Source organism: Pezoporus flaviventris, unplaced genomic scaffold (assembly GCF_033815535.1).
Source record: "Pezoporus flaviventris isolate CSIRO_AGI_PZ_B2104156 unplaced genomic scaffold, CSIRO_AGI_Pfla_v1 ptg000083l, whole genome shotgun sequence".
NCBI classification, from domain to species: domain Eukaryota; kingdom Metazoa; phylum Chordata; class Aves; order Psittaciformes; family Psittacidae; genus Pezoporus; species Pezoporus flaviventris.
This window is the reverse complement of record NW_026892631.1, coordinates 2,478,073-2,499,507: the sequence shown is the minus strand read 5'-3', so window position 1 is coordinate 2,499,507 and position 21,435 is coordinate 2,478,073. Positions and strand designations below refer to the sequence as shown.

The 21,435-nt window shown below is 41.2% G+C and overlaps 3 protein-coding genes across 9 annotated transcripts in view; 2 read left to right on the top strand and 1 right to left on the bottom strand.

Annotated features, from left to right (window-relative positions):
• IARS2 (isoleucyl-tRNA synthetase 2, mitochondrial) overlaps positions 1–3,049 on the bottom strand; it is a 31,731-nt gene extending 28,682 nt beyond the window's left edge. The window contains exons 1-2 of the mRNA XM_061475133.1: positions 2,689–3,049; positions 1,372–1,494 (exon numbers count right to left, since the gene is read on the bottom strand). Coding sequence (XP_061331117.1) covers positions 1,372–1,494; positions 2,689–2,907 — 342 coding nt within the window. The 5' untranslated portion in view covers positions 2,908–3,049. The remainder of the gene's footprint in view (positions 1–1,371; positions 1,495–2,688) is intronic.
• Positions 3,050–3,071: 22 nt separating this feature from the next.
• BPNT1 (3'(2'), 5'-bisphosphate nucleotidase 1) lies at positions 3,072–13,922 on the top strand. Of its 2 annotated transcripts, none has more exons than XM_061475135.1 (9): positions 3,072–3,339; positions 7,399–7,525; positions 7,976–8,080; positions 8,293–8,400; positions 8,865–8,913; positions 9,860–9,951; positions 10,913–11,110; positions 11,861–11,966; positions 13,303–13,922. In XM_061475135.1, exons 3-9 carry the CDS (start codon positions 8,021–8,023, stop codon positions 13,449–13,451), a joined length of 762 nt encoding a protein of 253 aa, XP_061331119.1. In that variant the 5' UTR covers positions 3,072–3,339; positions 7,399–7,525; positions 7,976–8,020; the 3' UTR covers positions 13,452–13,922. The 2 variants fall into 2 exon arrangements, with proteins under 2 accessions (XP_061331119.1, XP_061331118.1); XM_061475134.1 differs by lacking the exon at positions 7,399–7,525 and adding an exon at positions 7,222–7,346.
• Positions 13,923–16,283: 2,361 nt separating this feature from the next.
• EPRS1 (glutamyl-prolyl-tRNA synthetase 1) overlaps positions 16,284–21,435 on the top strand; it is a 39,219-nt gene continuing 34,067 nt past the window's right edge. For 4 of the 6 annotated variants that reach the window (XM_061475213.1, XM_061475211.1, XM_061475212.1 and 1 more), the window contains exons 1-2: positions 16,285–16,429; positions 18,832–18,916. In XM_061475213.1, coding sequence (XP_061331197.1) covers positions 16,384–16,429; positions 18,832–18,916 — 131 coding nt within the window. In that variant the 5' untranslated portion in view covers positions 16,285–16,383. Of the gene's footprint in view, positions 16,430–18,831; positions 18,917–21,435 lie in introns of all 6 variants that reach the window. The other 2 variants (XM_061475209.1, XM_061475207.1) reach the window with 1 other exon arrangement.

Genomic DNA, 21,435 nt, shown 5'->3' with positions numbered 1-21,435 from the left:
GACAACACAGTGATGTTTTAGCTGTTGCTCAGTAGTGCTTACCCCAATCAAGGACTTTTCAGTCTCTCACGCTCTGTCAGTGAGGAGGGGCACAAGAAGCCAGGAAGAAGCAGACAGGACACCTGACCCAAACTAGCCAAAAGGGTATTCCATACCACAGCACATCATGCCCAGTATATAAACTGTAAGGAGTTGGCCAGGAGACACCGATCACTACTCACGTCAGACTGGGTGTTGAACAGTTGTATTGTGCACCACTTATTTGTTGTTTTTTTCCTTTTTTTTCCTCTCTCTCTGTTATTTCTCTTTTCGTTATCAGTATTATATTACACCCTATTTTAATTATTAATCTCTTCTTATCTCAACCCATGAGTTTTAACCTTTTTTCCAATTCTCTTCCCATCCCACTGGCATCATGCTGCTGAGCTGCCAGCTGGGGTTAAACTACAATGGTGCAGTATAAATTTACATTTAAGACTATGCATTTGTGATTTTTCTTGCCCATCATTTTGTATTTTGGCAGAACCTCAGAGGACCCCTGATGAAGGGAACTTACATTCAGTATTGGTGAAAGATGCAGATTAAAAACCTGCAAGACCTGAAGCAAACAAATCCTACTTGTCATCATTTTTGAAACACTGAGCTGCATTTACAGGGTTGGCCTAGTGCATATTACTGCAGTCCGAGTTTTAGCACTAGTAGTATAAGCTGTGGGTCACATTTTAAGTCTTTCCCACTTTTCAGTGTATGCAATACAGATACTCTCAGGACTGAATCTAAATGTATCCAAACATATTTAGGAGTAATATTTCAAAGCTGAAATCTGTATTTTAAAAACCATCAACACTTAGTTATTGTGGTTCCACTGAGGATAGCAAGATAAAATAAATTCAATGGAACAAATCTACAAAGTACTCGGAGGAAAAAAGAATAGCAAGACACAGCTCAACCATGCATTACAGTAACATTATTACATACACACATATAGAAATATACATTCACCCATGTGTCTACATGCTATACGTTCCATACACAAACTGTGCAATTAATACTGATTAGGAATGAATTACAGGCTGGTCTGTTTCTAAAGAGATGTCCTCTTTTGACTGAAATATCCAGCCTCATAAATGAACACTTGGAATATAGGTACATGTTCTCTTATGGTATCTGTATCACCTTGGCATCATATGGCATCTACATAACCACATCATTTGCTTTTGAAAAGCTCCATCTACAAGAAAACTGAAGACTTAAAAAGTGTTACTAACTTAACATTCCATTGATTCCCATTTCCATGGGGAAATCACACAGCACATTATAAGACATGTTTACCACTTCAAAGCAGTACAGTGTGAACAAATAAATAGTTACTTTATTTAACGCGTGGCCAACATGAGGGTCTCCATTGGCATAAGGTGGTCCATCATGCAGACAGAATTCCTGCTTCGTTTTCCTTTGCCTTTGCCATGAATACAGTTCTGAAAAACCACATTTCTGTAGAGACAACAAGAAAATACCTAAATCATCACTTCCTGAATTCTGGCTAGATTGTAAAACATGTAATAAAAGCAAACAAACAAGCATGGAGAGTTCACTTTTCTAACTCTGTAGCAGAAGACATTATTAGCTTAAAAGTATTAAAAAGCTCAAGACAGGCATAACACTAAGCCTAACATTATTATTCTTGCGCTCCACAACCAACAGGGTCATTACTCTTCCGCCAAACAAAACAGTAGCAAACCAGAGTGTACCCACCTGTACCTCATAGACTGGTTTGGGCTGGCAAAGACCTTAAGACTCATCCAGTTCCAGCCACCTATGATGGGCAGGGACACCTTCCACTAGACCAGGTTGCTCCAAGGCCTACCCATCCTGGCCTTGGATGCTGCCAGGGATGGGGCAGCCACAGCTTCTCTGTGCACCCTTTGCCAGCACCTCAGCACCCTCACAGGGAAGAACTTCTGTTTGTCTACTCCAAATCTACCCTCTGTCAGGTTAAAACTATTCCCCCTTGTCCATGCCATTACAGGCCCTTGTAAAAAGTCCCTCTCTATCTCTCTTGTTGGCCTCCTTTAGGTACTGGAAGCTGCTCTAAGGTCTCCTCAGAGCCTTTACTCCAAGCTGAACAATCCCAACTCTTATAACCTGTATTCATAGAAGAGGTGCTGCTAATTTTTGTTGTCCTTCCCTGGACTCGCTCCAACAGCTCCACCTTCCTCTTGTGCGGTTGGCCCAGAGCTGGCCAGGACTGCAGGGGGCGATCTACCCAGAGCACAGTAGGGGGGCGGAATCCCCTCCCTCGACCTGCTGCTCATGCTGCCGGTGATGCAGCCCAGCACACGACTGATTTCTGGGCTACAGGCACACACTTCTGGCTCATGTTGAGCTCTCATCAACCAACGCCCCAAGTCCTTCTGCTCTCAATCCAGTCTCCGTCCAGCCTGTACTTGTGCTTACACATAAACAACTAAAGTCCTTCAACTTACTCTGACAGCCGACTGTAGACGGCCTGGCTCTCACCTGAAGCAGCCCACACCTACAACTTACTGGCAGCAAAGCCGGGCCCGTACAGTAACCTCAGCCAGCCACCTTCCCCTCCTCCCCAGGGCCGAGCCTCCCCGCTCCCCTCCATGAGCTGCTGCCGGGCCACGCCTCCCCCGGGGGACCCAGCCGCGGCCCCGCCGCTACCTGCTGCGTTTCCAGCTCTGTCTCCGGCTGCAGCCGCCCGGGCAGCTGCGCGGGGAAGCGGCTGCGCGGCAACAGCACGGTGTTCCGGGACGGGGAATCCTGCTCCGCCGCGGGCTGCCGGCTCTCGGAGGCGGCGGGGCGCGCCCATCCCCAGGCGATTCGCGCTCGGGCCTGGGCCCGGGCCCCCGCCAGAGGCGGCGTCCGCCAGGCCCGGAACATCCTCGGTAGCTCCTACGACGTGCGCGGGGGAACACTTCCGCCTGCGCTACGGCACGGGATGGCGACAACAACGACGGGCCGCGGTAAAGGACATGCCACGGCGCAACGCGTTTTCCTCCACGCCTCGGAGGGCGGGCGAGAGCACGGGAGAAGGCGTCAGTCCTCCGCGGAGCCGGGAAGAGCTGGGGTGCTTCGGGCTTGGTTTGTAAAGACGCCTCCCTGACGCGATCGGGGCGAGCTCTGCCTGAAGCGGGCGGCGCCTGTGAGAGGTCTCGGCTGCTGCTGCGGCGGCGGCGCGGCCTGGACTCCTGTTCCCTCGGGGCAAAGGACTCACAAGAAGGGCTCCCGGCGGGCTCTGGGCTGCCGGACGCTGCCGGAGGGCGAAGGGGTGCTGGGGACGCTGCCGAGACGGAGAGCAGCACGGCCGGGACGGTGAGTTTGCTGGGGCTGCCGCTTGTGCAGCGTTGTGCAGTGCTTGCCTAAATGCATTGAGAGCGCGGCTCGGTAGCATGGCGGGTGTGCGGTGCGGTGCGCTGCCGCGGGTTACCGCCGGGAGCCCTCATCACAAGGGAATCAGGAACAGGCTTTAAAAAAGTAATGATTATTTTCAGTACAAACTCAAAAGGCCTCTAAACACTTGGGTGAAATGAGGCAGCACTGCCCTTTTCCCCTAGAAGTTGCATTCCCACTCCAAGCCCTAGCCCGCTTCTGGGTAAATATAATTTCTTCACATTACACAGAGTGAAAAGTTTATCTTTTATGAAACGTGAGCCAAAGTCTATGGTAAAGGAATAGAGAGCTCTCATCACCTGGGCTTTGAAGAATTCAGGGAAAGAAGCTCAGGCTCAGCATGCTCACGCAAAAGCAAGCTCTGCATGCTGTCCAGTGCTCTGAGACATCCACCTTCTCCTTTCATTAGAGAAAACTGCAGAACATTGTTTTGGTTTTGAAATAATAGACAAATTTGATTTGAAGGATAGCTGCTGTGCAATCTTTGTAAACTGTACAGCCTTATAAGAGTCAAGCTTGTTTGTCCACAGCAAGCCATATATTCTTGGATGTGTTCATAGAATCATAGAATCAGGTATTAAGACCTTTAAGCTCATCAAGTCCAACCATTACCCCAGCACTGACAAAACCACCACTAAACCATGTCACTAAGGGCCTCATCTACACTGTTTTTGAGCGCTTCCGAGGATGGTAATTCCACCACTGCCCTGGGCAACCTGTTCCAATGCCTGAGCACCTTTCTGGGGGAGAAATTTTTCCTTATACCCAGTCTAAACCTCCCCTGGCACAGCTTGAGCCCTGTCACATGTTACTTGGAAGAAGAGAGCAGTCACCTAACTCCATCCTCCTTTCAGGGAGTTGTAGAGAGGGATAAGGCCCCCCCTGAGCCTTCTCCAGGCTAACCCCTCCCCCAGTTCCCTCAGCTGCTCCTCGTCAGACTTGTGCTCCAGGCCCTTCACCAGCTTGTGGAAGTAAGTATTAGACATTGCCCTCATCAGAAAGAGCCATAAACTTATAAATAAGCTACATAATTTGAGATTAAAAAAGTTAGAGATGAGAAACTTATGGACAACTTACCTAACCAAGAAGGTCCAACACACTGGAAAATGTGCCACATAGGAGGTACAGCCCTGTAAAAATTTGAGTTGTCTTTTGCAGCAATAACGTACTTCACACTTCGTTAGTTAGTTACTATATATTGGGGAGGAGGGGTTGCTGAACCTCCCATTTTAGTTTCTCATAATCTTGTTTTTCATAAAATATTTAAATGTTAAGGTTTGCTTAAAAATTTCAGGTATAGGTTCACTACAGAAAGTATATTTGTCTGCTTTAAGAATGTCCAAGAAAACCATGCCCAAGAAACATCTTGGGTCGAGCTTGAAGAATATAAGACAGTATTTCTGTACTGTTTTCTGAGAGGTTTTTTTAACTTATGAAATCATTAAATAAATCAAGCCTTTAAAATAATAAAGTTTAAACCTTATTTTACAAAGCAGGATCAAATGCATAATAAAAGGTCAAATGAGAAGCTGAGCATCAAAATCTTAATTATCCTCTTCTGAGCTCAATTCTTTAACCAAAACTTCCCATCTAATATGCTAATTTTTACTCTCTCTCAGAAGTTCTAATATTTCAGATATTTTCAGTATGGAATGAATTACATTCAACTTTCCTTCCCTTTAACTTGTTTCATATGATAGTGTATACTTAAAATAGTACCTGTCTCCCCGTGTGTTATGACACGTATTTGCTCTACAATTTTCAGTTGTTTGAGAGTTGCTTTTTGCCGTGGGTAGCATTTCAGAAATCTCCTTTGTAACCGTTGTTACCAGTCAAAGATAGAGTACTTCGGGTACAGACCCTGGCTACTCTGCAGGACTCCAGAGCACTTTGCTCCCATCCATGAGCAGTAGGTCATAAAAACCAGTAGCAGCTATGCTTTTTGAATGTACTTACACAATGACTCTTTTAGCTTCAAAGATCTTCCGGCTTTAGAGATACCCATACAGTGTTTGTAAAGTGCTGGAAAAATTCTTAAACCAGCTAAATTAGGGATTTTGGTACCTCTAACATGGCTGTTTGCTGTAAACTGTAAAGACATGAACTTGAGGTCCTGTCACTATCATCTACAGTAGCTAGCCTTATAACCTCCTTACATTATACTTTACTGAGTACACTATACTTGAGATTTCTCAAGCAAGAATGGAAGGATATTGTCTAATAACCTACTAGTGCAACTTATGCAATACTTGCTGCAATTCCTGCAAATATTGGTTGTGAGGAAAGCCTAATACAGTCTTCTATGTGATGATGAATGAATCCCTCTGTATTTTTCTAGCTCTGTGCTCAAGAATTAAATTGGAAGTATATTGCATGTGTAAACCAAACCCAAAAAGCATGTAATCTACACAGACAGAAAGAATTGACAGGAAAAGCAACTAGCTCTGAATTTGAAAGACTGCAGCCTGATGATCCATACTTCTTTTTCCTGAGGTAGAGAAAAGCTGGGAGGAATGGATGATTGTCAGCCTTTCACAAGTGATAGTTGTTCTATTTGGGAACTGAAGGCACAGTGAATTGCACTGATGTGTGCTGGGGAACAGATGCAGAGGATTACAGTAGGAAGAACTACAGGACATGCAGTGTTGAGAGAAAGAATCATAGATAGTTAGGGTTGGAAAGGACCTTAAGATCATCTAGTTCCAGCCCCCCTGCCATAGGCTGGGACACCTCACACTAAACCATGTCACCTAAGGCTCTATCCAGCCTGACCTTGAACACCGCCAGGGATGGAGCATTCACAACTTCCCTGGGCAACCCATTCCAGTGCCTCACCACCCTTACAGTAAAGAACTTCCTCCTTATATCCAATCTAAACTTCCCCTGTTTAAGTTTTAACCCGTTACCCCTTGTCCTATCACTACAGCCCCTAATGAAGAGTCCCTCCCCAGCATCCCTATAGGCCCCCTTCAGATACTGGAAGGCTGCTCTGAGGTCTCCACGCAGCCTTCTCTTCTCCAGGCTGAACAGCCCCAACTTTCTCAGCCTGTCTTCATATGGGAGGTGCTCCAGTCCCCTGATCATCCTCATGGCCCTCCTCTGGACTTGTTCCAACAGTTCCATGTCTTTTTTATGTTGAGGAACCAGAACAGGAGAAGATGCAATAGATTTTCTTAGAGAAAGCAAGAGAAGTTAAATACTGAAAGGATGGTAAACTTTAGATGAACAGACTTCCACATACAAGTTTGGGATATCTGTGTATCATTAACCTAATTTGTGCCCACAATTAGGCCATCTACAAAAACCTGTTTTACATTTCAACCAATGGACTAGTAGTAGACTACACGTTTTCTAACATTTATGAATTTTTGTTGCTTTTCTTGTTTAATGTCAGATTTTATTTTAGTGAGAACTAGATTCTCTATCAGAGCATAGGTATTTGAAAACTTGTCTGAAGTAGCTTTATACATATTTAATGTATTTTTCAAAAAGTCAAAGCTCACTTCATTACTGCTCACTGGAAGTTACCCACAAACCCCCTTCTACTCAGCTCTAACTCTGTCTGTTTGGAATATTAACTAAAATATTTTCTTTATTGTCTTCTCTTGAAGAGAGAAACACACAAGAAGTGGTAAATGCTCCATCCTTGGCAGTGTTCAAGGCCAGGTTGAACAGAGCCTTGAGTGACATGGTCTAGTGTGAGGCATCCCTGTGCATGGCAGGGGGGTGGAACCGGATGATCTTAAGGTCCTTTCCAACCCTAACTATTCTATGATTCTAAGTTTGCTTTTTGTTTCCTTTCAGCTTTCATCATGGCTTCTCCAGCTCTGCTCATGCGTGTGGTCGCCTCTGCATATTCTGCTGCAGAAAAAGCTGCAACAATTGTTAGAAATGTAATGGCTGCAGGAGATCTGGGCATAGTGGAGAAGGTATAACTTTTACTTTGTTCTAATATAATTTCTCTTACTAATGCTAATTTAGATACAGGTCAAAGCGGTATTTTTGAAGATCAGCAAATAAGGAAAGAAATACAGTCCTCACCTCTCCAATACAAGAAATATTCCTTATTAAAGGATTAAAAGAGCACTGGAGAAGTATCTTTTGACAGGTATTTCTAAAGAATGTTCAGACACTTAAAAGAAACACCACAGTTTTGTCCTGATTTTCTTAACAAAAAACAAGCTTTGGATAGCATGTTGGTTTTGCTTTTCCCTCGTATCTGTGATCACACCTATATTAATTTACTCTGTACATAGTGCAGTATTTGCACAAATACATATCAGTACAACTGTACCATTGCATGGGAAGAACACAGCATCTAAATATTGTTCTGATATCACAGCAGTCTGTTTTAGCTTTGGGGTGTGCAGGGAAACTGTCTGTTTCAGTTTTTAGCCTGCCTCTCTCAGGATCATTTACTAGGTTGATGATTTATCTAATTAGACTTCCTTTTCATTATAAGGTAGATATTCAGCATTACATATGGGCCATTGTACAGCTGGTTTTTTTTTGTTGCTATTGCTTTGAAACATACAAATTCCCATCCATCCTTTTACAGACAGGAGCCAATGACTTGCAGACTAAAGCTGACCGACTGGTACAAATGAGCATTTGTGCTTCGCTGGCACAGAAGTTTCCCAAGGTGACAATCATAGGAGAAGAAGTAAGTACCTAGTTTATTTCATACCGCAAGTTCAGTAACTTGCGGTAGAATCTGTTTGGCTAAGAAATAACCTATTAAAAATGTTGGTATTCCATTTCACCTTTCCATTGCATTAGCTTTGTCAAGCAAGCCACAAGTAAATCCACAGTTCTAAGGCAAACTGAGGTTAGCCTAACATCTTTTTCCGATAATTCTAAGAATACTTTTGTTAGGAACTGCCCGGTGATGAGGTAACTGAGGAACTAATTGAATATGGTCACTGTGAAGAAATCCTGAAGAAAACTTGTCCTGCTCAGTACACAGGAATTAAAGAGGAAGAGGTAATGTGGTAACGCTATACATGTCTTCATATTTTACACTATGTTATATTACTTACTGATTTTAGCTAAGAATGTGTTAAGAAAAAGGTTATTCCAGTGTTGCAAGCTTTTCTTTTTGGTTGGAAAACTGAAATGTCATTATGAGAATCACACCTCCACAGCCAGAAATGCTGCATATTCCTGAGGTGCAATAGTGGGAAATGGACATTTGCTTCCTGCAGCTTGTGATTCAAATTAATTTATCTACTTCAGACATAATAATGTCATTTCCATGTCAAGTTTAAGCCTTCGTACCTCTATAAAGATACTTGCTGAGAAGTTCTAGTCAGTTTTTAAGCTTTTTTGTGTACTTTTTCTGTATTTACTCCTGTAAGGAAATGAAAGTACTGAAGTAAAATATATACTTTGCATGACAACTTCCATCATTTGTATTTGTTAATGTCCTTATTTTTGTATTTTTAAAGCTTGTAATATGGGTTGATCCCTTGGACGGAACCAAGGAGTACACTGAAGGTTGGCTTCTCCTTTAATTCTGTTGATTTAAACAAAAAAGGAATGTAATAAAGTAGCATGCACATGTAGATAGTTATATGATAGGAGTTACACATGATATTGTTTCATAAGGCTGGTGTTGTTTCTTTACTGTGAGTTCTATGGATTTTTTCATCATTCCATTCAGTATTGAATATTCCTGATGGAGTACTGAATGCCCACCAGTTTTTATCATTTCAGGGAGCAAAGGGCTGCCTTTGATTGCTGGCAGATTTCCTTCAGCTTTAAGTCAAACTTACAATTTCACATATACTTTCAGTTGAGGGGCTAAATCACACAGGAATGCCCTCAATCCTCCTCTTCAAACAACTCAAATACCAGAGCTGTATTTGTAGCCCTTTCAAAATAAAATATCTCGTTCAGATCATAATTCTTCTGAAACTGTTTTCAGCAAAGCCTAATTTGTGTCCTTAGAAATAGACCCTAAAATGAAGAAAACAAAAGAAAACCTCCAGAAACAATATGCTGAAACTTCTTGCTGCATTTTTTAGTTGATTAATGTGAAATCTTTTAGGCAGATTTTTTTCCCCTTTTCAGGAAGAGAGATGTACAATTGTCAACAAATTGTTAGTTTTGAATACCGTTAAAGAAACCACACCACAGTTAAAGAAGAATGTTATCATATACTTCCATTTAGCTGTATCTTTAAATTTCTTCCTCATTTTGTGTTAATTATAACATAGTTCTATTAAAAGAATTCTATCTGGGGCATTTTTTTTTTTTGCAAACCTCAAGGGTAAATGACTAAAAAAGTTATATCAACCAGCTATTGCACCTGAAAATTCTGATTAGTATTTGCATTTTTAAGATACCACTCTGCGTATCAGGACATCCGTTGAAGGGGCTCTTTTTAAATATATATACTCTCTTTTAGAAGCATAACTACATTCATGTGATTTCTGTACAGGTCTCCTTGACCACGTAACGGTTCTTATTGGAATTGCTTATGGAGGCAAAGCAATAGCAGGAGTTATTAACCAGCCATATTACAACTATGAGGTATTAAATGCATTGATTTGTTTAAAAGCATTAGATGATTTCTGACTGTCTCTTCTAAGCCTTTTCTAATTAACACACTTTCAACTGAAAAGCAGCACATAGTGGACTTAATGCTGGATTACAAGGTGGTAGTTTTTTATTAAATATATATGATTTTGAATGTTGGTTTGCAGGAACTGAATCTCAGGGCTCTACTAACAGCTATACTGAATCCTGAGGCTTGTGTAATATACAATATATTGAATATATGCTGTACATATTGCTAGAGTAAATACAGAGTACGTGCTGTAAAATAAGTACAGATCAGTGGTTTTGGAGTCTTTGCCATAAACTCTCTAGTAAATCCACGCAGTAGGTGCATTTGTGAAACGTGGTAACTGCCATAAATCTGCAGCCCTGTAGTAAACCAAGTGTACCTGTCACTGACAGCTGGGTTAGAGTATATCATGCTAGGTTACAGGAATAAGTCCAGGATGGCCAACCTACAAGCATTTAAACATGTTTTGAGATTATATCAGTATTATGTGTGATGGGGAAAAAAGGACTTGGCACAGCCTGATTGATTAAACTCACTAGAATTTAAAGAAAAAGCTCTTGAGTTGATGTAATACATATCGTCAGCTGATTCCATATGTTCTGTGTAATATGTATGACAAAACATTTAAAATGAAATGATATTTTCAGTTACAGATTGTGCCTGAAGTACAGAAATATACAAATATTAACATCAGTCATTGGAGGCAGAATGTAATGCACCACAATGTCACAGATAAGAAAAGGGTAAACAATGTCCTTGCCTTAGAGCCAATTACTCTGAGCTCTAGAGTAGTTTAAATGTATAACCTAGTATTAGTATTATACTCCCTGATATGCAGACATCTCTAAGTACTCCTTCCATTTGAGCTTTAAATGCTGATCACTGTGATTAACCGTCACCTGGACCTGTGTACCTTTTCTGTAGGCAGGACCTGACGCTGTGCTAGGACGGACAATCTGGGGAGTCCTAGGCATAGGTGCCTTTGGATTTCAGCTCACAGAAGCACCTGCTGGGAAACACATCATTGTTACCACCCGTTCTCACAGCAGTGCCCTGGTAAACGAATGCATCAGTGCTTTGAATCCAGACAGTGTCATCAGAGTTGGAGGAGCAGGAAACAAGGTATAAAAGCTATAAATCTTTTCTTATTACTGGGAGGTGGTACCTTTGGAAAAAAAAAGAATTTTTAAAGAAATCACTTACTTGCATAAATGTACAGGAGATTTCCTCCTCCTTTCCCAGCACAACTTCTCTTCCTAGCATTCAGTGTGCTGTGAGGTAGAGAGAATTTGGTCCAGGTATATTGATAACAGTGGCCATGCTGGTAATAGCTCAGGTCCATCTTGCCCTGTATTTTGTTTCTAGGGGAGAAAATAAAAAGTTTTAATGAAGACTAAACGGGAATTCAGTTTAATCACAGCTATTAGACATTTCCTCTCATTCATGTTAATACAGTTTTGGTTCCAACTATCTAGCAGCTTATATGAAAGGATAAACATAAAAGCACTCAGTGATATTTCCTTTGCAGAACTTCTCTGCATGCAGGGAATACCCATTTGCTACAGTTTTTAAAGCTTTTTTTTTTGTCATGGCTGTCAAAAACAGACTCTCTTCTGAAACTAAGATCAGATTTTCATCTACTAGACTGTATTCATAACAATCCAAAATAGATCACTTAGAATGGTAATACACTATAGCTTTCTAAATCTTAATATAATTTCTTGTAATATTGGAAAGGAAATGGCTAATATTCCTTTTCTGAGAGTTAAGTACATTAATAAACTGATCTAATCCCTGTTTGCTGGTGTTAGTTTTACCCAATTCTAAATGCCTAGATCCTTTGCAATGATTGCCACTCTCTATTCCTAACAGGTCATTCAGCTTATAGAAGGCAAGGCATCTGCTTATGTATTTGCAAGTCCTGGGTGCAAGAAATGGGATACATGTGCACCGGAAGCTATTCTACATGCTGTGGGAGGTAAGTTAATATCATTCAAAATTCTAAGATAAGTGAAATGTAGTTTAAAGTTACTTACGTTTTTCATAGGGAAAAAAAAAAAGCCCTCTGAAATCAACAGTAGCTCCAAAGGGATAGGCCAAAATAAATGGCTTTTTTCTGTTGGCTACTATTTCACAGTAAAATCACACTGTCCTAAGTGCATGTAGTAGGCTAGCATTAGTAACATATTATGTAATACGTAGACAGAGAATTCTTTAAAACAACAAAAATAGGCCAAACAATGCAGTTGTTCCTTTGAGTCATTCACCAGGGATTGTAGTCATAGGACAAGGGGTAGTGGGTTTAAAATTAAACAGGGGAGATTTGGGTAAGATGCAAGAAAGAAGTTCTTTACTGTGAGGTTGCTGAGGCACTGGATCAGGCTGCCCAGGGAAGTGGTAAATGCTCTATCCCCAGCAGTGGCAGGTTGGGCAGGGCCTTGGGCATCATGGTCTAGTGTGAGGTTTCCCTGCCCATGGCAGGGGGGTTGGAACTGACAATCTTAAGGTACTTTCCAACCCAAACCATTTTATGATTCTGTGTAATTCAGTAAAATTAGTGGTGTCCAGCCAACATAAGCCACTTCACCTTTCTAGGGAGGAAGAGATTAGAGGAGTTATGAAAAGTCTCACTGACAAAAACTTGAATATAAGTATTATTATATTTTTTTTCTGCTGTTTATGCTGATAAATGGGGTTTAATCTCCTAAATTGTCAAGCAATGATAACTGGCTTTGTAATGACATTATCTGCAGTCTCTAGTGTTGATAATTGAGATAGCTTTAAACAGGTTAGCTCAGGCACAAAAAACCCAATTAATCTGGGGCAGCATAGGGCTGTATTTAGCCTCCTTGTTACTTAGGTATGTCATGGTTAAATTAGCTTGCATAAAGATCAGTGTTGGTCTTGCTAAGTGATTTCTAGAAACTTGTTTAAAACCAGCTAAGGTATTTCTATATTATGTTAGTTTGTTGTATAGGCTTACCCTGGCTTTTACTTTATTACAAGATACTTCCTTCTTTCCTGTCAATGGCAAATGTAAAAACTATTCAGGAAGCATTTTAGTTAATCCATAAGAGAGAGGTGGTCTTTTCCTGAAACACAAGGAATGTAAATATTACTGAAAGAAAATAAAACCATTAGTTATTTGATTTCAGTCAGTACAAAACTGTTGCACTTAAACTGGGAGCAAAGATATTTCACATCTGAAGACAGGCATGTGTACAACAAAGACTGTTTTTTTAGCTGTATCACTTGTACTAATTCTCTCCAACTCTTGTTTGCTGATTTTATATTTTTTTTCTTTTTTTTTTCAGGCAAGATAACTGATATCCATGGAAATTCATTTCAGTATAACAAGGAAGTGAAACACATGAATTCTGCTGGGGTCCTTGCTGCTTTGAGAAATTATGACTATTATGCCAGTCGTATTCCTAACACTGTTAAACAATCCCTTGTGCCTTGAAGCAATAAAACATCTTCACTTGGCCTGGCAGGCTGAGAAAGCGAGCTTGGAGAAGAAAGCAAGATGATAACTGAGCCTGAAATACTGTTTTAGAGAGTTTGAACTGCATTCTTACATTAAGGTGTTCAATAATTTCAAATTGCACACAGAATCAATATGTATATGTTGGATCAGATTGTTTTGCTGTGTTTAGCAGAAAACATCAAACCAGTCACATTTCTTGAACCATCCTTTGGCAGTATTTGTTCTTCATTTCTGTGTTTAACATACTGCTGATCATAACAGTAGAGTCCAAAAATCATCTTAATAGTCAGGGCACAAAGTCATGTTAAGTCATTTTCCTGATGTTGTTCAATATTTTTTGTTGTATGTAGTCAACAAGAGTTTATTAAGTACAAATGGACTAAGAATTTGCCTGGATGGATTAGCCCATTTATTATAAAATTCACAGTTTTGATTCTTAGAAGTGAATCTTTGAATTTTCTGATCTGTACTTGGTTTTGGGATGACAGAGATTGCTGTTTGTGGAGAGCTGGGGTGTCAGTTTTGCAGAAGCCAAGACCAGGCCAGCTGGACCTCTTAACATCTCAAATAGAGGTTCCTGGATCACTGGATCCATTTGGGATCAGTGAAGCATTAATACAGCAGAGTTCAGGACACCTCAACTGAGGAGAACCCAAGGAAACTGCAATAGGGAGAGGAGTTCCCAGCACGTCTCTGATGATTTGGAATGCCTCTCTTGGGGTCTGTGTCATCTCAGTCTTGGAGAGCATCCTAGGTCACTTTGTCATACACAGGGACAACTTAAATGCCAGAACTTGAGATTTTTTTATATCCAGGTGCCTTTCCAACAGCCCCAAGAGCTGAGGAACCCGACACTACCACGTCTTTGTCCTATGGAATGTCAGCACATTAGGGAATGAGAGAGACCAGATGACAAGAGCACCTAAAATGAACTTACAAATTGGAGAGCCTGTTTCAGTCAGCTTTCCCATAGGTATGGGAGTTAGGAAAGCAGGATTCAACTGTTCAGTCTGCGTGAACACAAAAGAGAGTAAGTAGTAAATTACATATGACTAACTAACAGTGGCAACCTTGGCCAAAACAGATGTCTCCTCAAGCTGAATTTAGGACTCTGGAGTATTTTGAACCAGTGGAGCCCCTGCATTCTTTGTTTTCTTCACATTTTGTGACCCAAATCCTTCAGTGTGTACAAGTTGCTTCTTTCATCACACATGTTAGAGTCTTTAGATTACATCCTTTCCTCACAGTAGGGTAACACCAATGTGACTTCAGTGGCTTAAACCTGGCTTTATTTCCAGCAAGCATCTCTTGCTAGAGCATTCTCTGTCTCCCATGTTCATGCATGGAAAAGGATCTAAGGAAGTGCTTTCCTTAGTGAGGTCAGCTTATCATAACGTTTACAGATCAGTTAGCAAGATTACCACTTACTGCATTCTATTATCAGCCAGTCCATAATGCTATCATGACACTGGATTAAAGCTGCATATATATAGAAACAACACATGCATCTAATCCTTTCGTCTACAGCTTCACCTTTCTTCTCCTTTCTCAAGCTCATGACTAGTAAGAACATGCAACAGAAATTCAGCCTGCTTTAATTAGAGCCTTCACATTTTGCCCCATTATAAGTTTAATCATTCCACATACAAAATTAACATCATTTCACTGCCTCACTTATACATAATTCTTACCCCTACCTTCTGCGGGACTTTTGGATGTGCATGCTTTAGTATTCATATAAAAATCTGTATGTGAATTTGTAAAGCACATTGACACAAAACAGAGAAAAACTTAGACAACTCAAAGCCTGCTTAATAAACCTTTCCATAGAACATAAAAATACAAATCGCAGAACTCACTGTTAGCAATTTCATCTGTTTCTTTATCCTTATTTTCATCTGAAACTTGCTATATGCTTGAAAGTTTCCTTTGTATAAGCTTCTCTCTAATTCTGCTGTAATTTATTGCTCTGCTCCTTTACAGTTACCTTAGTAGGAGTAAAACACACAAAGCATACACCAGCTTCTACCTGATGTATAAAAATGCTTATGTATGGAACCGCTTTCCATACTTACACAAAGTGTAAAACTGCTAACACAGGCAAGCACTGAGGGAAGTTGGGATAAAAGCCAGCACATAAGACACAGTCATGCTCTGGCTATACCACTACACCCACTGCACAAAACAGCACCAGTTCACCAATCAAGCATTTGATAATGTCTCTAGCAGCACATGAGGTGCTATAATACCATCTATAAATTAGACGGGGGGGGGGGGGGGGGAACACTGCATTGTCCTTGCAACAATGTGAACTTGAGTCTGCGTCCTGTGAAGAGAAAAATTGCTGACACAGCATTTTAGCAATTCATTCCAAGACTAGCTTGGGCCACACTGCAAAATCCACGTTTACGAGGAGCATAGCAAGTAAGAGTCTTAACTAAACAGACTGCTAAACCACCGCACCACATGCGTCGGTATACGTGCGCCGCTTGATCTACTTGTGTCATTACCGACAGAAAAACGACGGAAGCTCTCCGTACAGCCACCGCCACACATCTACCTCAGGTTTACGGTGAGCTCCTGCAAAGCTCTAGGGAAGCCTTTGCCTGAGCGAATCGGCAGCACCCAACCCTACAGAGGCCTACAACAAGGCGAGAGATGAGGCAGCCTCCACACAACACCCAGGCTTTCCACTCAACTCCAGCCTCCCCATCTCCTTCGGACTGACCCCACTATTAGAGAGGCCCAGATCAAACCCTCCCCGCCTCACACCCCGCCACCGGAAGTGGCTCCGCGCGGCCCCGCCCCTCGGCTGCGGGCGGGACCAGCCGGGCCGGCGCTTGTCTTGCTGGCGCGGCTGCGCGTCCCGCCTCAGCCTCTGCCGTGGTTCCGGCGTCGTGTCGGCGGGATGGCGACGCTGAGCCTCACCGTCAACGCGAGCAGCCCTCCGCTCGGTGAGTGCGGGGCGTACCCCGCTCCTCCCGCTGTGCTGGGTGGTGCTGTGGCGGCGTGCTGTCCCTTCGTGGGGTTGCTGTGTTGCATCATGCGCGTGGGGACGGGCGAGGGGGGGCCCTTGTTCGTCCTGCCCTCTGCGGCCCGGCTAGCCCGGGGCCGTGTGCCCCCTTCGGCCTCGGCAGCGGGGGAGACGGCTGATGTGCCTTAGGGTTTCGGGACGAGCCCGCCTTGCTGAGGTGGGGCGCAGGCCGGTGGTGTGACAGTCACGGCGCCGTCGGTCCCGCCGCTGCTTGAGGTGCTGAGGAGGCGCCGGCCGCGTGTCGTGCTCCGCAGCGCCCGCTCGGCCCCGGTCTGCAGGCACTGGGCAGGGCAGGTCCTGCCGCCCTCCGGCGGCTGCTCCACCGGGTTGCTTTGCACTTAGGCTAAAGAAACTGAGTCATAGGTGGACCCCTCAGGTGAGTTAGCGCGCTGAGGATGCGGTTTCAAGGCAGCCCGAATTCAGATTGTTCGTGAGCTCTGCCTAACTATGTTTCCTTGTCAGTTCTAACCTGCTGCTAAAATTTGGCTCGTCTGGGGAGCTAGCTCAGAGTTTGACTGCAAAATCTTGCTGTTTCACTTACTTCTTGCCCTTCGGTGTTATTTTGCCTTTACAAGCCTGAGAACCTCCTCCATTGCGCACAGCCTTTTATATGTCTTTCATACCTCTTTTCCATTCTAATTATTCAGAATATATTTTCTTCACATTCTTCATCTCAGTTTATTGATTTCTTTTTCACGCTGTTATTCCTAAATGCATTTCAGAGTTGAATACAACTTGTGTAGCTATTGTTTTAAGGTATAATATACAAGTTTTAAATAATGTTTCTCCTGATACTTATTTATAACAATTTGTTAGAAAAGTTATGGTGCAATATGGGCTGATTAACACGGATTTAGGGAGGCTTTGGAGGATTCTTATCTCTTGATAACTGGTGAGTGGCACTAGAGATGTAATTCAGGAGATCACATAATTATTTTAGAACTATTACAGAGGAAACACTTCAGTAAACATTTGTATTGAGAAGACAAGCACACTCATCCTGCTCATTCCTGCTTTGTACTATTCATCTGCTGTGCACTGGGAAAAGTGTAGTCGCTTATGATGCTGTTAGTATTAATTGCATGGCTTGGTACTCATAATGCTTTTCATCTTCAAAGTATTTCCATGCGTGTTATTAAAATACTTGCACATCTTACAAACATATTGCGCAAGGGATGTCATCCTGACTTCTACAGGTAACTGATGGGGTGAAGAACCTTGACTTACTGTTGATAAAAGTTTAACGATACAAGAAGGGTCTGCAGATGAGCAGAGGTGAGAGCTAGGGAATTCCTAGCTCCAGTGCTTTGTATTTAGGACAGCGTATTAATAGCTTGCATCATCTGCCTTGGGTAGTCTGGGTGTTGTTCTAGGGAAGATGAAGTGCACAGCACACTGTGAGCACTATAAAAGGTTAGATGCCTTTCACGACCTACAATATAGTCCTTTGGCTAGGTTAATTTAAGTAATACTTGCCTATGCAAAAACTTTCTGTCTTTGTGCATGCTTCTAAGCAAAGCAAAAGAACACAAGCTCCTTTACTTATGCTCAGTAAGCTGAATCTGGACCAGAGCCAATCCAGAAATACAGCCAAGTTAGCTCAGTGCTTTGTTTGAGCAACTGTGTCATGCTATAGATCACTGAGATCAGAGCAGGTTTGCATCAAGGCACTTTGAATATTAGCAGAGCTATCCAGTTGACAATGTAGCCTAAAAACTTCAAAAAAGTCTTTTATTTCCTATAGACCACCTCTTACTCTCCCTGCTGAACTGCTTACTCTGAAAACCCTGTATAAGTTTCCTGCACTTTTAGGTGGATAGGATTTCTTCATTTTGAATGGCTAATCTTTTCATAAACATTAAATCAGGTTAAAAATAGTCTTGTCCTTGTTCAGAAAGTACTGGCATATTCAGTAATTGATCTCCTTTGATGCATATGTCAGGGCTAGGATGGAGTACATTACTATGCTGTTCAGTAATTTAAACCAGTTTGATTATGCTCCCCACCTATAGTGGGGGACAGCACTGATTTTTACAATACACTTAGGAAGCAAAATGTATTGCTGCTAACACTTGCTGAGCTCACTGCAGGTTACTGAATGCTGGACATTATCAATTTGAAGCTGTAAGGATTGCCAAGAGTAAGAAGCCTCTTGCATATGAGACTGAACATTAATTTCTTTCCTGGACAATCTTACTTGAAGGAGTCAGTTTGGTCACCTGGTCCTATTTAATAAGAAATGTAATTGTTTTATTGCTATGATGAAAGATATCTTTTCTGGAAGAAAGTTCAGTATCATTTTCTCATGTGTTATTTTTAAAGGAGCTCTGCTGACAGTGGAGCATGTGAAGAATGATGTTGAAATTGCAGTGGAAGAAGGCAAAGAAACCATCCTCTGTGTGTCTGAGTAAGTGACTTTGCATCTCTCCTTCCAGCTTTGGGTCAGCAATTTTAGAAATCACATGGTGTAACATTGACCGTAACCTTTACAGGTAGGAGGAAGAGAAGAATACAGTTCTGTTCATCACTGCATCACTGATGCCTCTTTGTAGCACAGGCGAAACATTTACAATATATTCCAAACTTGACCTTTATGGAAAAAGCTTTGGTATTTTTATTTGCATGCACTTATATGTAATCATTTATGCTGTACCAGTCACTTTATTGTTTAGGTATTTGGCTTTTTGAGATGCCATGGTTTATCAAAAGCAAAGCCATTTTATGTTAGGCATAAAATGTTAGACTGGTATATCCAAGATTCCTTGGACGTTGTACATATGTGCTGCAATGGCTGTCAAAGGTTTATATGGCACTATTTTGGGCTCACTGCTGCATTTAAGTGAAGGCATGGTGTTATCTCAGAAAAGTGCTAATTCACTACACCATGCCATCCATTTGCATCCTGTAGAAAGAATTTTGGAAAGTGTTTTGGAAATCCATTGTCTCCTTCTAAAAATACTCTGCCATTGGAATAAATATTTTCAGATTGGGCACAAATGTTGGTTTTAGGATCTGAGTAGGATCATACATAGATCAGAAATGCAGGACTAATGCTGTTAATTTTGGGAAGCTGCATTGTCATCTTGCCTTCCATGAAGTAAAATACCTGGATAGCAAGAGGAGATGTATCTTAAGTAACATTGACCTATCAGTAGAAATCTCTGATGTCTAGTATCTCCAGTAAAGTATGTATTTTGACCCATAAACATTGCATTCCTAACTTAAAGTGTTGAAGCTATGATGAGTTTGCAATTAGTGATCATAAGTGTAAGCTTTTAATCATGATTGTCAGCAGTTCGGTTCTGTCAAAAAACAAACTTGCATTTTATGACCTATTTCAGTAGATGCATCATAAATTGGTATTCCTGAATATCTGTAGAATGGTTACAAGTGCAGCATGGTATTTTTATGTTGTGTTGCAGAGCTCTTGACCTGATCCTCATGAATTAACACTAAGCTTTTTTCACTGTCTTCTAACCTTAGGGGAAAGAGCTTGTCACTGTGTCCGTATTTCTGCAAAAAAGCAAAGTAGAAGATGATTCACAGTCTTCAGTCATAATGATTGTTTTACTGGTGCAGATATTGCTTTCTTAAATGCAGTATCTGGACATTGGACTTGAACTCTGTTTAAAATGTTAGACATGAACTCAAATATGAGTTAATTCTTGCTGCAATAGCTGTTTTTATGTCTAGTGCTCTCGTTGAATTTGTGATTTTTTTATTTTTTTTTTGATTGAAGCAAGAGAAATGTGGCAGATTATATTGGGACTCAGCTGCTACAGCATTAATAATTTCAGGGTGTGCTATGCATATGTGGAACACATCTTACATAATGATAATTAATCGGATATTTTTTAGTTGCATGAGATTTCACCCTGAAACAGTCTTAGTTTTGGTTTCATTTTCCTTTCACATTTTAGGCAGTGTGTGTATAAATATACCAGAAGATAATACATGTACATGTACACTCTTGTGACATATGGGGATGACCTTGGAATAATACAGATTCATGAACTTGGCTTTGAAATATTATGTTATTAAATAATTTCATATTGCCATGTCTTCTTCCCATTGTATTGCAGAAACAGGTATTTTAGCTGTAATGGAAGTTGTCAGAAATGTAAAGCAAAAGCTCCTCCTCTGCACTTTGGTAACATGTAGTTAATATCTAGAATCATGGTTCCATTGGATGGAATTTTTTGTGTTAGTGTCCTCTTATCCCTGGCGTTGAATTATGTTAAAGAAGTTATTCCAAACCTTAATATTGTATTAATTCTCTCTTGCTCGGTTGCACAATCATTAAAAAAATTGATTCTCTATTTTAAAGTCTGTTTAAAGTGTATATGTAACTTGAGAAGCATCAGCTGAACTCTTATCTCAGCTAATGCTTTTGCTAAATGGATTTCATGGCATCAATTCTGCTGAAACTGTCTTATTTTGGCATGACTTGAAATTCATTTGGGATGTTTTAGCCTCTGATTTTACTTTTTTTTTTTTTTCCCCAGGAAAACATTAGTTCTAATGGCTTGAACAAGAGAGAACATTTCATTTGCTATTCTTCTAGGTTATATTTTGAAGTGCAGTTAAAATCTGGTGACAAACTTTTCACTAACTAGCTAAAACTTGGCTGTCAGCTAGTTCTCTGGAAAGTTGAGCACTAATATGAGATTATGAATTTTATTTTAAAGGGTTTTTTTTTAAGCTTTTGCTTTGGTAAATCTTAATGAAAATGTTCCTATTTGTCTTAGATTAATTTGAAGCTAGATTTATATCAGTCTGCAGTCTTTGTAATGCTGTATGTGAGGTAGAAAAGGGATATTAGAACACAGAAAATAGTATACTCTTTGGAGGTCCTTCTGCTTCCAGATCTATTGAGAAGGAAAAAAAAAATCAAAGTAGTCTGTTATCTAGAGAAGACTGAGTAAA

Coding starts and splice junctions, on each gene's coding strand:
- BPNT1 (XM_061475134.1), top strand. CDS start 7,230: ATGGCTTCTCCAGCTCTGCTCATGCGTGTGGTCGCCTCTGCATATTCT. Junction 9,952..10,912: donor AGCCATATTACAACTATGAG/GTATTAAATGCA, acceptor CCTTTTCTGTAG/GCAGGACCTGACGCTGTGCT. Junction 11,967..13,302: donor TATTCTACATGCTGTGGGAG/GTAAGTTAATAT, acceptor TTTTTTTTTCAG/GCAAGATAACTGATATCCAT.